Below are 14068 nucleotides of genomic sequence, written 5' to 3' on the forward strand. Positions count from 1 at the left end.
AGTGGGTGAGGCATACTACACAGCACAATACATCAGTGCATGGATAACAACAAATCACAAGAAAACTACGACATCAGTTGAAGAGTAACAACACATTCTTTTGCACCAGTAATATTATGTTTGCTGGGAGGAAATTGAATAGTTGTGGACCTCTTCAGTGTTCAGTGTTCCCTAGAACCACAATACTGGACCTAACTATAGAACACGGCAACACCAGACAATGAATGCAACAAATATTTTAATTTGTAAAAGCTCTGCAGTTTGCAAGTCACATCCGTAAAATTCAGATGAATAATAGGGAGTGCCACAAACTGGAATGACTTAACGTTACAGGGAGTTTTGAGATTCATTTAAGTATATAAAGACTCTACGCAATGTGGAGTGGAACAGATTACAAACCGTATGTATGAACAAAATTAGTTAAGCGGCTCCAAAACGACCCTCTCCAATGAGACTCAAGATTCATGCCAAGTAACTTTCAGTCATACACACAGTTTCCAGAGACATTAGAAAGAAATTTTTTTCCAATGTCTTCTGAGAGCTTGGTTCAACAGGCTGTCGCAGCCTACAGGCCCCTATATCCACCACAGCCTGGTTCGTCCAGCACTTCTTTGAGAAAATCTAGTTTTCTCTATGTTCATGGTTGTTCCCGCAATTTTTTTTATACTCGCTAGAACATGTTGAACAAATGTGGACCTCTGATGGCATTAGAGTAAATTTTCTAAAATTTCTAGCGAGTACATTTGGAGAGCTGTAAGACTATCCCAATAATTTAGGTGCTTTATCACATCTGTATGCCGTACATGTTCTCTGTACGCCCTCTATTTCAGCAATCTCTCCTGCTCTGAAGGGAAAACTAATGAGCAGTGCTCAAGATGGGACAGCACACGTGATCTGAAGAGTACAACCATTGTGATGAGATCCCTGGATTTGAAAATTCTCATAATTCATCCTATCATTTTTCTGGACGATGCAATATTTGCTTGTATTAAGTGCCATGTATTATGTTTAAGGTTCTCATTTTTACCGCACGCGAGTTCCTGGAATTTATCACTGTTAAACATGTTATTGTCTGCTACAGTGTCAAAAACTTTATTAATATCTGCTTGTAGTTTTCCAATGTCTTCAACAGAGGTAATTTTCATGCTTATTTATGTGTCATGTGTAAAGGATGATACAAAGACTTTGTAAGTTCTTTATTTTCTCCCAGTCTATTATTAAAATTTAATTTACTGAATAAACCTTCTCGTTTGTTGTTTCTCTTGGGCCTACTACCGTTATTAATGTTAGTTTGCACTTCAATGAGCTTGTGGTCCCAGTATGTAGTGTCTGAGATTGTAATGTCTGAATAACTCATCATTGTTCGTGATCAGGTCTAGGTCCAGCGTGTTTTCGTTCCTAGTTGGTTCTGTAATCTGCTGATTGAGCGAGACTGTCACCGAATCTCGGTGGTTCTCCGACTTGTGGTTGGTTATTTCCAGGTTATTTCCTGCTATAATGTTATTGTTTACTATTCTCCATTTTAAACTGGGTAGATTGAAGTCTCCAAGGAAGGTAATATCTGGTACTGGGTTTGCTAGGTGAGCAAGGATATTCTCTTTATTAATAACACCCCCACCCTCTCTCCAGAACGTCAACGAATGCCGTGTAAAGAAATGGAAATGATCGAGATAAAGCTATCAAAATCTTAACATGCAAGAGGCAGAAAACAAAAGGCTATCAGAGAAAGGAATAAAAGATTTTTCTCCCCTGAAAAAGCTAGAGGGCAAATTACATCTAGCATAAGGGAAATGAAACCTTCAGAGATAACAAAGAAGAGTGAAATACAGAGGATACAACATGATTATTTTAAGTGAGCCCCTAAACACACTAAACATTAATAATCGAAACAAATTCTTCAGGAATGTAATAACCAAACCAATTATCTGATGTAACCACCTGAATCTTAAATAGCCATAAACAGTATGCTCAATGCACTGCACCAGACCCCAATTCCTGGAATTTCATACGCCAAGATTTGGGAGAAAAAGAAAAAAACTTACCTGTATTTGCCCTTAACATTACTATTAGGAGATGGAGCCTAGATACTGCCATTACCCCCAACATACTTAACCCTTTATCCGCGCAACGCGCCTGCAGGCCCACGCCTGGGGTGCACTACGTGCCTCCAGGTATTTGTATTTTTCACGTTCCATTCAAAACTCCCGGGGCTATATGGGGTTCACATCAGCTTCCTCAGGGCTCTTGTAAACAGACACCGTCTTTAAAAAAAATCGTGGTCCACATTCCCAGGTGTGAGAGACTCGGTAGTGAGTGAGCAACCAAGGCCCAGTATGTGTGTGTGCGCGCGTGCGCGTGTGCGCGTGCGCGCGTGCGTGCGTGTGTGTGTGTGTGTGTGTGTGTGTGTGTGTGTGTGTGTGTGTGTGTGTGTGTGTGTGTGTGTGTGTGTGTGTGTGTGTGTGTGTGTGTGTTTACAAATAAACTTGGTCAATTATGTATTTACAGGATTTAGTAACCAGTATTGTGATAACAGGATTTTGGTGATAATAAGCACTGTGCGTAGTATTGTGGGATGAGTAATTGTGGTGAGGGAAAGAATCGAGGTAGCCTTGCTTTATGGCAAGCCACTCTTGTTTTGCTCATCATACTAGCTTAGTGGTTCGCTATGGTGAACACATTTGTACATGGGTATATACAATGTGTGTGTATATAGTGTAATAACAGCAACAGGAGTATGTTGGGAGGAGCTATTTTGGCGAGGGAGGTGACGTAATCGTAGTGTCGTCTGCTGGCTGCTGTGTGATTTCTCATGCAGTGTATTGTGGCCACTGTAAAGTTTGGACACAATACCGGCTTACTTGCATAGTTATGGTAAATAAAACATGAAGATAGGTATACATAACATGTGTAAATATTGTAATACAAACAATAACAGTATGGTGGGAGGAACAATGTTGGAGGAGTGAGGGTGTGGCAGCTGACACACTCAACACACACTCAGAACTCGCAGAGTTCTGAGTGTGTGTTCTTATAAAATATAAATATATATAAAATATTTTATATCTGCATATAAAATTCTGAGTGTTTTCATGGTGAAAGTATATAGTGTGTAAATAGACTGTATATACAATAGGGCCTCGACTTACTATGTTAATCCATTCCCAGAGACGGATTGCAAGTCGAAGTGATTTTTCCCATAAGAAATAAAGGGAATTTAATTAATCTGTTCCCCACCCTCCAAAATATTAACATACAAATACATTTTATACTGAATACAATGTTTTTTCTAACTACAATACAGTACCTAAGTTTATCTTACCTTTATGGAGGGCTCTTGATGGTGAATGGAAGATGGTGATGAGGGGGGGAGGAGGAGAGTTGTTACTGTTTGGAAGGGGATTCCCCTTCCATTATCACATCAGGCAGTGATGTTTTCTCTGGGGTACTCTCTCCTACGTTTTGCCTGAATACCACTAGGACCTGGTTGTGGTTCAGTGCTTGTTTGTCTCACTACAAATTTGTCAAGAGACATTTGTTTTTCCATTCGTTTTAATATTTGTCTGTAATAATACATCCCAGTGTCATTGAATAAGTTAAGGCAACGACCTACTGCAGCTTGATTTGGGCGAGTCATTTCAGCAAAGGTTTGCAATTCTTCCCATGCTGCACACATTTTCTTAATTGTTGAGGAAGAAACATTCTGTACTGGCACATCCTCCCCTGAAGAAATTTCTTCAGCTGTCAAATCGCCACTCGCATTACCACACAACACAAAAGTAAACTGATCTTTCATAGGCTTGTGCCCAGGCAATGACTTCTCCTTGGTAATGTATGTTTTCTTTGGCAATCTTTTCCAGAATAGCCCTGTCTCGTCACAATTAAACACTTGTTGTGGTAGGTATGCCTCACTCTGCACAAAATCTTTAAATTCGCCAATGAATCTTTCAGCCGCTGGTTTGTCTGAGCTGGCAGCCTCCCCATACCTCACAACACTATGAATTCCACTTCTTTTTCAAAATTTCTCAAACCATCCCCTGCTCGCCTTAAACTCTTTCACTTCTGCATCACTCGTTCCAGGGTTTTTTTTTAAAAGGTCTTCATGCAATTTTCTTGCCTTTTCACAAATGATGGCCTCCGAAACACTATCACCTGCTAACTCCTTGTTGTGTACCCAAATTAATAATAACTGTTCAACATCCTCAAGTGTTTGTGTTCTATGTTTTGTGATTATTGATACGCCTTTTACTACTTTAGCACTCATAATGTCCTATGTCTTAGCCAGTATGGTGGCTAAGAAGTGGATATCGTTGACATTTGTTGTACTGCCTAGCCAGTTCAACAACCCGCACACCATCTACATATTTACGAATGATCTCGTTTCTGTTCTATGGTCATTCTTACATGGGATTTCATATGCTGAGCCTTACCACCGACTTTCCTGGGACTCTGGGTGTGATATATAAGAATTACTTTAATGTTCAAAATGCAAAAAATCACCACAAATGCAGAATTTCTTATAGGCGTGATCGTCACTAAGCAGTCAGCTCTAGTAAACCGAGGCAGGTCGGACCGTGTGACCAGGAACCATGCGCTCGGTCGACCCGAATGTGTACCAACAAATATTTGAAGTCGATGACACCATCCGATGTCGAGTCGCATTTTTCAATGAAATTTACACAGCAACTCGAAATTATCGTAAGTAGAGGCAATCGTAAGTCGAGGTGCCACTGTATACATAAATTGGCATAATACAATGGAAATGTGTGCCAGATATGTGTACACGTCATGCACGTAACAGTGTCTTCAGACAGTACGGATGTTCTACTGCCATAATATAGTGTACATTATACATAGGATTGGCACGTAAAAGCATATAAAATGTATTTGGAACTGTGCGCAGAAAATGAAAAATATATTCGCAGTAACTCGCGCATCCTGCCCAGAGCGCCCTACCGGCCCTGGGGGCGAATGCCACGGGCGACCAGGGAATGATGACGTCACGCACGAACTTAAGGACCCCATAGCAGCTAAAGTATTTACAATTTCGACCTTCTGTTACTATACCCTTACTCAGGGAAGGATTTGACACTTTAAAACAGAAAATAATTTTTTCCAGAGATTTTATTTCCTGCTGGAGAGGGGGTAAGGGGGGATGTCATATTTGGAGGCTGTGAAGTTAACACTTCGATGCTCTGGGCGCACATGCGCCACACTACTCCGGGTGGGGTTGGGCATTCCGCGGGAGCACGTGGTAATTCTGAAAAGTGTATAATCTTTTCAACTTTGTTACCTCAATTCTCGTCCTAGGTTTTTCCAATTTGGTATCATTGTGTTCGCAATGGAATTCTCTACAGGACTAAATGCATATTTTAGTCCAAATGCCCAGCATACCATCTACAACAAACAGAGAAAACGAGAGCATGTTACCTGGGAGCGTGCAGGACCGATAAAATGTGTACACTCCTTTCACTTTGGTCACCTCAATTCTCGTCCTAGATCTTTCATTTTGGTATCAATGTGTTTGCAATAGAATTCTCTACAGGACTAAATGCATATAATGTCAAAAACAGCTGCATGCTCCGCTGACAAGATGAAAGTTACCAGAAAGAGAATCACCGCCCCAAGGCGCCTCTCATTACAATAGAGCGTGCGGTCATACCAAAATGTGTACTCTCTCCAACATCGTCATCTCAATTCTCGTCTTCGGTTTTTCAATTTGGTATCAATGTGTTTGCAATAGAATTCTCTACAGGACTAAATGCACATCAAGCCCAAAAGCCAGGAGAGAAAGTGAGAGCGTGTAACCCGGGAGTGTGCAAGAGCAATAAGATGTGTACACTTCAATTTGAACATCTCAATTCTCGTCCTAGATCTTTCATTTTTGTGTCATTGTGTTCGCAATAGAATGCCCTACTGGAGAATATGCAAATATAAAGTCCAAAAGCCCGGCGTCCCACCCACAGCAAACAGAGAATATGACGATGCATTACACCAGTGAGCGCTAATAAAGAGCAATAAAATGTGAATACTCTTTTCAACTTTTGTTACCTCAATTCTGGTCCTAGGTCTTTCATTTTGGTATCAATGTATTTGCAATGAAATTCCCTACAGGTGTATATGCATATATAATGTCCAAAACCGTGGCACGCCCCTCCTGAAACGCGCCGCCAATTTGCCGCTAGAAATGACACTGCTTGGTCGTTACCGGACTAACCAGAGTAAAAAAAAAAAACGACAATGCTGCATCATTACCGAGCCAAAGTATTAAGGGGTTAAAACAGCAGAGAGATGGCACCAATCCATAAAAGATGAAATAAAGCAGAGGCAAAGAAAATAAACCAATAGCACTAACACCACACATCATAATCTTTGAAACAGTGCCAAGACTGATTGATCACAAAATAAATGAAATTACAACTGTGTAGCGAGTAAACCTATACCCGCTCCATTATCTCATCATCTTAATGGCATAACTAATTACACAAGCTATAATCCTATCCCTATTTACAGGTAACAGGTTTTTACACCCTCCTATCTTACTGTGAGGTGTAGTAACCGTATGTAAGCCAGCGATTTGAGAATAGCAAACCAGTACAATCTCCAGTCAAGAATGTAGTACTCGGTGCAGTCAGTTCTAATCGACCCAAGACGCTACAGCTTCGACACAGAGCAGACAGCAGACTACGACCGCATCCAGCTACAACGCTCTCCCACATAGAGCTCCACGACTCCGGCCACACTCGGCTCTCTGCTCTGCTCCAGGCTTCGTCTCAACGTCTACAACACTGCTGTATCCAGGACTACTAAATAAATATGAAACTCACTAAACACTGTATCTAATCAACCCAACAACGTAATATAATGGTACGTTACAACTGCTACATAAACCCGAGCAACAGATTTCATAACAAAATTTGACAAGTATGACAATGGTGTTATTGCACTCAAAAGTAATTACTGGCAAAGTAGGAAAATTAACATTTAATTTCTTAACAAATAGGACCCCAGTGTCTAATAGCAAAGCAAAATCAGGATCATCCACCATGATATGCTCGGCATCTGAGGGTACTTTGCTTGTTCCAGTATTTTTTCTCATATCAGACAAACTCTAGTACCATATCACCCTTTGCAAATGACACCAATTTTTTTATGAGAATATAGAAGACACATCAAACCACCAAACTGAAGTTAATCAGGGCATTCAAAGGGCCAAAGAAAATAGTATGATCTAGCCCCTGTGCTATAGGAATTTTTTTTATAAAAATGGATATGCATAAAAAAGCAACAAACCTCATTATAAAACGAGAAAGCATTATAAAAGAGTGGGGAATAATGTCCATCACAGTCAAAGGCAGTTGTTTACTGTGACTGGCTGCTACAGCACGAGTCCGATGCCATTTACGGAACACCAAAGTTATGTACTCGCAAACCCAATGTACCTCTTGAATATAAATAAAAAATAAATAAAGTTGTCAGGCAGGGCAGTCTGCCTCCGAGGCCACCAGCTAGAAGGAAGGTAGCAGAGAATCTGAACCTTACCATCCTAATCCCCCAATCAAAGATTTAGACATGGCTGGAGGGGTGGAGGATATTTATGGGAGGGGTCAGGTGTGGGAAAGGGGAGGAAGATGATGTAATGGGGATCAGGGGAGCGGAGGAAGAGGGATCAAGCGTGACCACTGCAAATCTGAAATTCTGCCTGCTCAAACCCACCCAAAACTGTGCTTGCCTACCAGTCGGCCATCAATCAATCAATCCATGCATGCAAAGCCATCAATCAATCCATGCATGCATGCATCCATTCATCCACCCACCCACCCTCCAGTCAGCCACCTACCTACCCACCCACCCCCGTCCAGGAGAGACCAATCCATCCAACCACCCACTAGTCAGCCAGTTACTCATTCATCCTGCTTGATGGGATTCCTGAGAGTTCTGACTTGTGGCCTGGTCTGTGGCCTGCCTGCCTGCCTGCCTTCCCAAACCATCCAAGTCACAATAATGTGGCTTGAAGATACGAGACCGAAAAAAATAATCTTTCCTGCCTCTACTCTTCACAGACGCTGTCTTGTCGAATCTACTTCGATACACAACATGCCCAACACGAACCTTAGTCCTCGCTTTGTTGCTGTTGACTCTTCCCTTTCTTACATTCCCATTTTTAACTCATTATAACCCATTACACCTCATTATTACACCCATTCTAGCCGTATCTATTTTCTTCTCACCTTCCTCTAGGAATTTTCTCCTTCGCTTCTGCTCCTTTCTCTTGCCTTACCTAATGCCCGTGCCTCCCTCGCTCCCATCATAATTGACCTAACAACGGTCCAGGACGGACCAAAACGTTGTCGTCTCATCTTCTGGAGTGTGGTTTAGTTCTCATGACCAAACAATTAGACATTTTAAAACCTCCAGATTTAGCCGAGCCCCTGATTTAACGACCTAGGTACAGCCCTATACATGTCATTAAATTGAGTGAATACTATTAATTTAACACTTTCGTCCGGCGAGGACTCTATGCCAAGTCGTCCGTAAAACGGGCAAGTCCGACAAGGACTCGGCATCGAGTCCTCCGTGCGGCAACAGTAGCGGCGTTTTCGGGAAGGTCTTGCTGCGGTTTTGGACATTATATGCATATACTCTTGTAGGGAATTTCATTGCGAATATATTGATACGAAAATGAAAGTCCTAGGACAAGAATTGAGATGACAAAGTTGAAAAGAAAATACACTTTTCATAATGAGAGGCGCCTTGGGATAGCGCAGTGCTCTTGTAACCGCAGCCTGTTTTCATCACGTCGGCGGGTGGAGATCGCTGCTCTTTTTGACATTATATGCATATAATCCTGTTGGGAATTTTATTGCAAACCCATTGATACCAAAATGAAAGACCTAGGACGATAATTGAGGTGACCAAAGTGAAAAGACTAAACATTTTATCCCTTTTGAGCCCTCCCGGGTACACTCGCTTGCACTTGCTCAGTTTGCTGCGGGTGGTAAGCCGGGGTTATGGAGCTTATATGCATTTCATCCGCTAGAGAATTCCATTGCGAACACATTGATACCAAATTGAATATTGTAGGACGAAAATTGAGGTGACAAAGTTGAAGAGTATACACTTTTCAGAATTTCCGCGTGCTCCCGTGAAACGCCCAAACCCACCTGGGGTAGTGGGAAGGTCGGGCGCCCGGTGAGCGAAAGTGTCAAGATGAGAGTAACAAGACTCAAGTACAGTATTTTATCTTATAAACTACACATGAAATTTTAATCTGTAAAGCAGCTTACCGTCTGCCAGGATACCTTAAGTTGTGGCTGGCAGGCGGCTTGTAGGCAGCTTGAGGAGAGAGACCATTATACTGCAAGAAGCTGTTGATATCAAACCCTGGTGGCGTCCACTGCATCATGTTCGGATAGAACTGGAAAGATAAAATGAAATATTATATTATGCACATTAGAAACCTAACTGCCTATTACTACAAACTTAAACACATGTGAGAGAGTAAAGGAATGAATGGGGAAGGCGGTCAAAACACTGAAATAAACATTATCAAACTTTAAATAGAAAAAAAAACAAAAAAAAAAAACCTTTCTCCATTGTAACACTGCTGTATAATCTACGGGGGAAAATTAAAAAAAAAAATAAATTTATTTTTATTTGGTCATTGTGAAGTGCCATCAAATGGTGGTGATGCACCTTACATGGTGGCCATATTTATACTATGGCCCAGTTAGGAAATTAAGAATTTTTTTTTCCCCTAAAATGATAAACAATTGCTAATGGTTTCTAGCAATGAATACAGCCATAGAATTTTTTGGGACTTCCGAATGTTACAATGCACACCTAGAAATTGTCATCCACACTTCCGCGCAAGTGTGGATGCCAAGTCTATAGAGTTTTGGCCACCGTACACGGGTCCACAGTTCGAGTCTCCTAGAGCCCAGGTGAAGGTACGCCTTATTTTCCATAGCCGATAGGCACACTACTCGCCTAGTTGTGTTTGGGCTCTTTGGTCCAGCCTCTACTGTAAATCTACTGGTGAAGAGGTTCCCGAGCTTACTTAGCTCTCTCGCATCTACATTTTAAATTATGTATAGCATCTGCCTCCACCACATCACTTCCTAATGCATTCCATTTATTAACTACCGATACTGAAAAGAACGTTCTTTCTAATGTCTGTGGCTCATTAGGGTACTCGGTTGCCACTTGTAATCCCTTGTGCGAGTACCGCTGATGCTTAATAACGTCCTTATCTACCCTGTCCATTCACCAGAGAATTTTGTACGTGGTGGTCATGCCTCTCCAAACTGTGTTTTCCAGCGACGTGAGTTGCAATTTACACACTTCACTAACTCACTTTCAACCTCACTTTCCTCGTAACTAATGGCTCCAAGTTCTGGAACTAGTCTACTGGCATATTTTGAACCTTCGAGCTTCTTCTTGGGCTTGACAAGGAATGGGCACCATGTTGGAACTGCATACTCCAGGATTGGTCTTGTGTGGTATACAAGGTTTTAAATGAATCCTTAAACAAGTTTCTAAAGGCAGTTCTGATGTTAGCCAGCCTCACCTCGTGTCCATTTCCTGAGAGCGACAGCAGCATTTTAACCCTCATACTGTATACACTAAACTAGATCAATTTCCTGTGGTGCATTAAAAAAAATTTCCTTCTTATATATCAAAACATTTATTTTATAGGGTAAAAAGAAAAATTGCAATATTAGTCTGATGAAAAAGTGTGGTGAACAAATTTTGAAACCAAAACTAAATGCTTAAAAATTGGACAACGTAACTATTTACTCGAGATTGCTCATCACCAGTATCATCCAGGTACACACACCTGGAAAAAGGCTAACAGTTCCAATCTACATAAGTGGAAGCAGGGAAGACCCCCTTAATTATAGACCGGTATCATTGACAAGTGTAAGTCAAAATATTGGAAAAAATAATTAAAACTAAATGGGTAGAACACCTGGAGAGAAATGATATAATATCAGACAGACAGTATGGTTTTCAATCTGGAAGATCCTGTGTATCGAATTTACTTAGTTTCTATGATCGAGCAACAGAGATATTACAGGAAAGAGATGGTTGGGTTGACTGCATCTATCTGGACCTAAAAAAGGCTTTCGACAGAGTTCCACATAAGAGGTTGTTCTGGAAACTGGAAAATATTGGAGGGGTGACAGGTAAGCTTCTAACATGGATGAAAAATTTTCTGACTGATAGAAAAATGAGGGCAGTGATCTGAGGCAAAGTATTGGACTGGAGAAATGTCACAAGTGGAGTACCACAGGGTTCAGTTCTTGCGCCAGTGATGTTTATTGTCTACATAAATGATCTACCAGTTGGTATACAGAATTATATGAACATGTTTGCTAATGACGCAAAGATAATAGGAAGGATAAGAAACTTAGATGATTGTCATGCCCTTCAAGATGACCTGGACAAAAGTATCTGGAGTACCACTTGGCAAATGGAATTTAATGTTAATAAATGCCATGTTATGGAATGTGGAATAGGAGAACAGACCCCACACAACCTATATATTATGTGAGAAATCTTTAAAGAATTCTGATAAAGAAAGATCTAGGGGTGGTTCTAGATAGAAAACTATCACCCGAGGACCACAAAGAATATTGTGCGAGGAGCCTATGCCACGCTTTCTACCTTCAGAATTGCTTTTAAATACATGGATGGCGATATACTAAAGAAATTGTTCACAACTTTTGTTAGGCCAAAGCTAGAATATGCAGCAGCTGTGTGGTGCCCATATCTTAAGAAGCACATCAACAAACTGGAAAAGGTGCAAAGACATGCTACCAAGTGGCTCCCAGAACTGAAGGGCAAGAGCTACGAGGAGAGGTTAGAGGCATTAAATATGCCAAAACTAGAAGACAGGAAAAAGAGGTGATATGATCACTACATACAAAATAGTAACAGGAATTGATAAAATCGATAGGGAAGATTTCCTGAGACCTGGAACTTTATATCTATGACCTCTTGTTCTTAAACTAGCTAAACACAGATGCCGAAGAAATACAAGAAAATTCACTTTCGCAAACAGTGGTAGACGGTTGGAACAAGTTAGGTGAGAAGGTGGTGGAGGCCAAGACCGTCAGTAGTTTCAAAGCGTTATATGACAAAGAGTGCTGGGAAGACAGGACACCACGAGCGTAGCTCTCATCCTGTAACTACACTTAGGTAATTACACACACACACAAAAAAAAAAATTTGCATGGTGTATATAGTTTCTTTATGGACGACTAATGGACATTTGGCCAATTCTCAGAAAGGAAGGAAAGATTTTCAGGGTTTTTCCAAATTGGAAAAAGATTGCCAGTGGTCTCTATTGTTGAATCATATACACATTGAACTTTTCAAATCTTGAATATTACAGGGCACGTTACATCTCCATCGACAATGGGCCAATCAATCGCTTGTACTGGACGTGCAAGTGTCCAAATCAGCGAGAGTGACAGTCTCGGTTCATGCAGGTCGGCGTTCAATCTCCGACAGTCCAAGTAGTTGGCCACCATTCCCCGTCCCATCCCAAATCCTTATCCTGATCCCCTTTCAAGTGCTATATAGTCGTTTATAGCACTTGAAAGAGGCACGTATATTTCCCCTGATAATTCCCTCCCCTCCCACCACTGACAATGGATGCACAGATCCCTAGAGCTTGAGATTTTAACATTTAAGAGTTAAAGGTCACCCCTCCCCCCCCCAACAAGTCAACTTTAAAACAGTGGTTCCCAACCATTTTGAATTTGTGGCCATATTTTCTCCCAACCAATGCTCTAGGATGATCTAATTTACATTCCTTCATATTACCCTTTACATAAATTATTCATTATATAAAATTGTAAAGTTATTTCCGTGATAGTATTTGAAAGACCTGAAAAGTTTAATAAATGATAGTGTAAATTGTGCTTCCAAACAAGAATTGTTGTTGTTGTTACTGTTTAACAAACACTACTGGCTAAGTTGGCAGCACTCGGGTTGCAGTCTTAAGGGTCTAGGTTAGATTCCCAGCCAAGACACAAACAAAAATGGGCAGTTTCTTTCACCTGATGCAACTGTTCACCTAGCAGTAAATGTATACTTAGGAGTTAAGACAGCTGCTATGGGCTGCTTCCTGGGGATGTGCGCGCACTTGTGTAAAGAGAAATACATGTAGTAGTCATAATAGGAAGAAAATAAATCAGAAAGACCGAGGTCCAAGAGCTAATAGCTCAATTCTGCAGGCACAAATAGTAAATACACAAACCTACAGCTGGCAACTCTCCATTATTGCAAGATTTTCTAATGACTAAAGTGTATATAAATAAAATGTAAAATCAACAAATTTCTTTTGAAACTCAAAATATGCAAAAACTGATATAATGAGCCAAGAAACTGCAAACATTACAGGGCAGAGGTGGTGAGTAATGGTGATTGAAATGCTCTGGAAATGTTGGACAATACAAAGATTATGGTACCTAAAATTTGAAAAGATAACCTAACAATGAGGAATATTATTTTCATAAATGCAAGACAAGGGATGGAATGCACAAAATACTTCTTGGATACACACGAGATAAGGCCAGCCTACGACACTAAGAGCACTATCACACTAAGAGTACACAAATACTTACAAAAGCAGTAGGCATTGGCGTGGTGGGCGTAGTGTACGAGTACGAGTAGGAGCTATTATTGACAGAAGTTGGTGTAGAATACATAAACCTCTGGTACCCTGGGTTGTTGTAATTATTAGAAGGAGCTTGGGTTCCAGGTCCCCCTGGGAGACCTGCTGATCCAGGAGTCGAGGGTGGAGCCTGACCTTCTTTACCCTCTCCTCCCTTATTTCCGTACGACGGTAATACTGATAAGCATCCTAGTCTTGACATTGGTTTGGTCTTTATTCTTGCAAGAATAGGATTACCCTGCAAGATAAATAATGTATATTTACAATAATTTAATTGTGATAATTAAAAAATTTTAATATTAATTATCAGTGAACATAAGGCCTACAACCCCACTCCTTAACTAAGACAGGCTTTAAAAGCTGGCATAGTGTTCAGACAAATAT

General features: G+C 40.8%; 1 protein-coding gene across 16 annotated transcripts in view; it reads right to left on the reverse strand.

The window, feature by feature from the left end:
• Larp4B (La-related protein 4B) overlaps positions 1 to 14068 on the reverse strand; it is a 164876-nt gene that overhangs the window by 41170 nt on the left and 109638 nt on the right. For 11 of the 16 annotated variants that reach the window (XM_045742165.2, XM_045742159.2, XM_069338888.1 and 8 more), the window contains 2 exons: positions 13635 to 13922; positions 9285 to 9415 (listed from right to left, as the gene is read on the reverse strand). In XM_045742165.2, coding sequence (XP_045598121.1) covers positions 9285 to 9415; positions 13635 to 13922 — 419 coding nt within the window. The remainder of the gene's footprint in view (positions 1 to 9284; positions 9416 to 13634; positions 13923 to 14068) is intronic. The other 5 variants (XM_069338887.1, XM_045742160.2, XM_069338896.1 and 2 more) reach the window with 1 other exon arrangement.

This window comes from Procambarus clarkii, chromosome 40 (assembly GCF_040958095.1).
Source record: "Procambarus clarkii isolate CNS0578487 chromosome 40, FALCON_Pclarkii_2.0, whole genome shotgun sequence".
Taxonomy (NCBI): domain Eukaryota; kingdom Metazoa; phylum Arthropoda; class Malacostraca; order Decapoda; family Cambaridae; genus Procambarus; species Procambarus clarkii.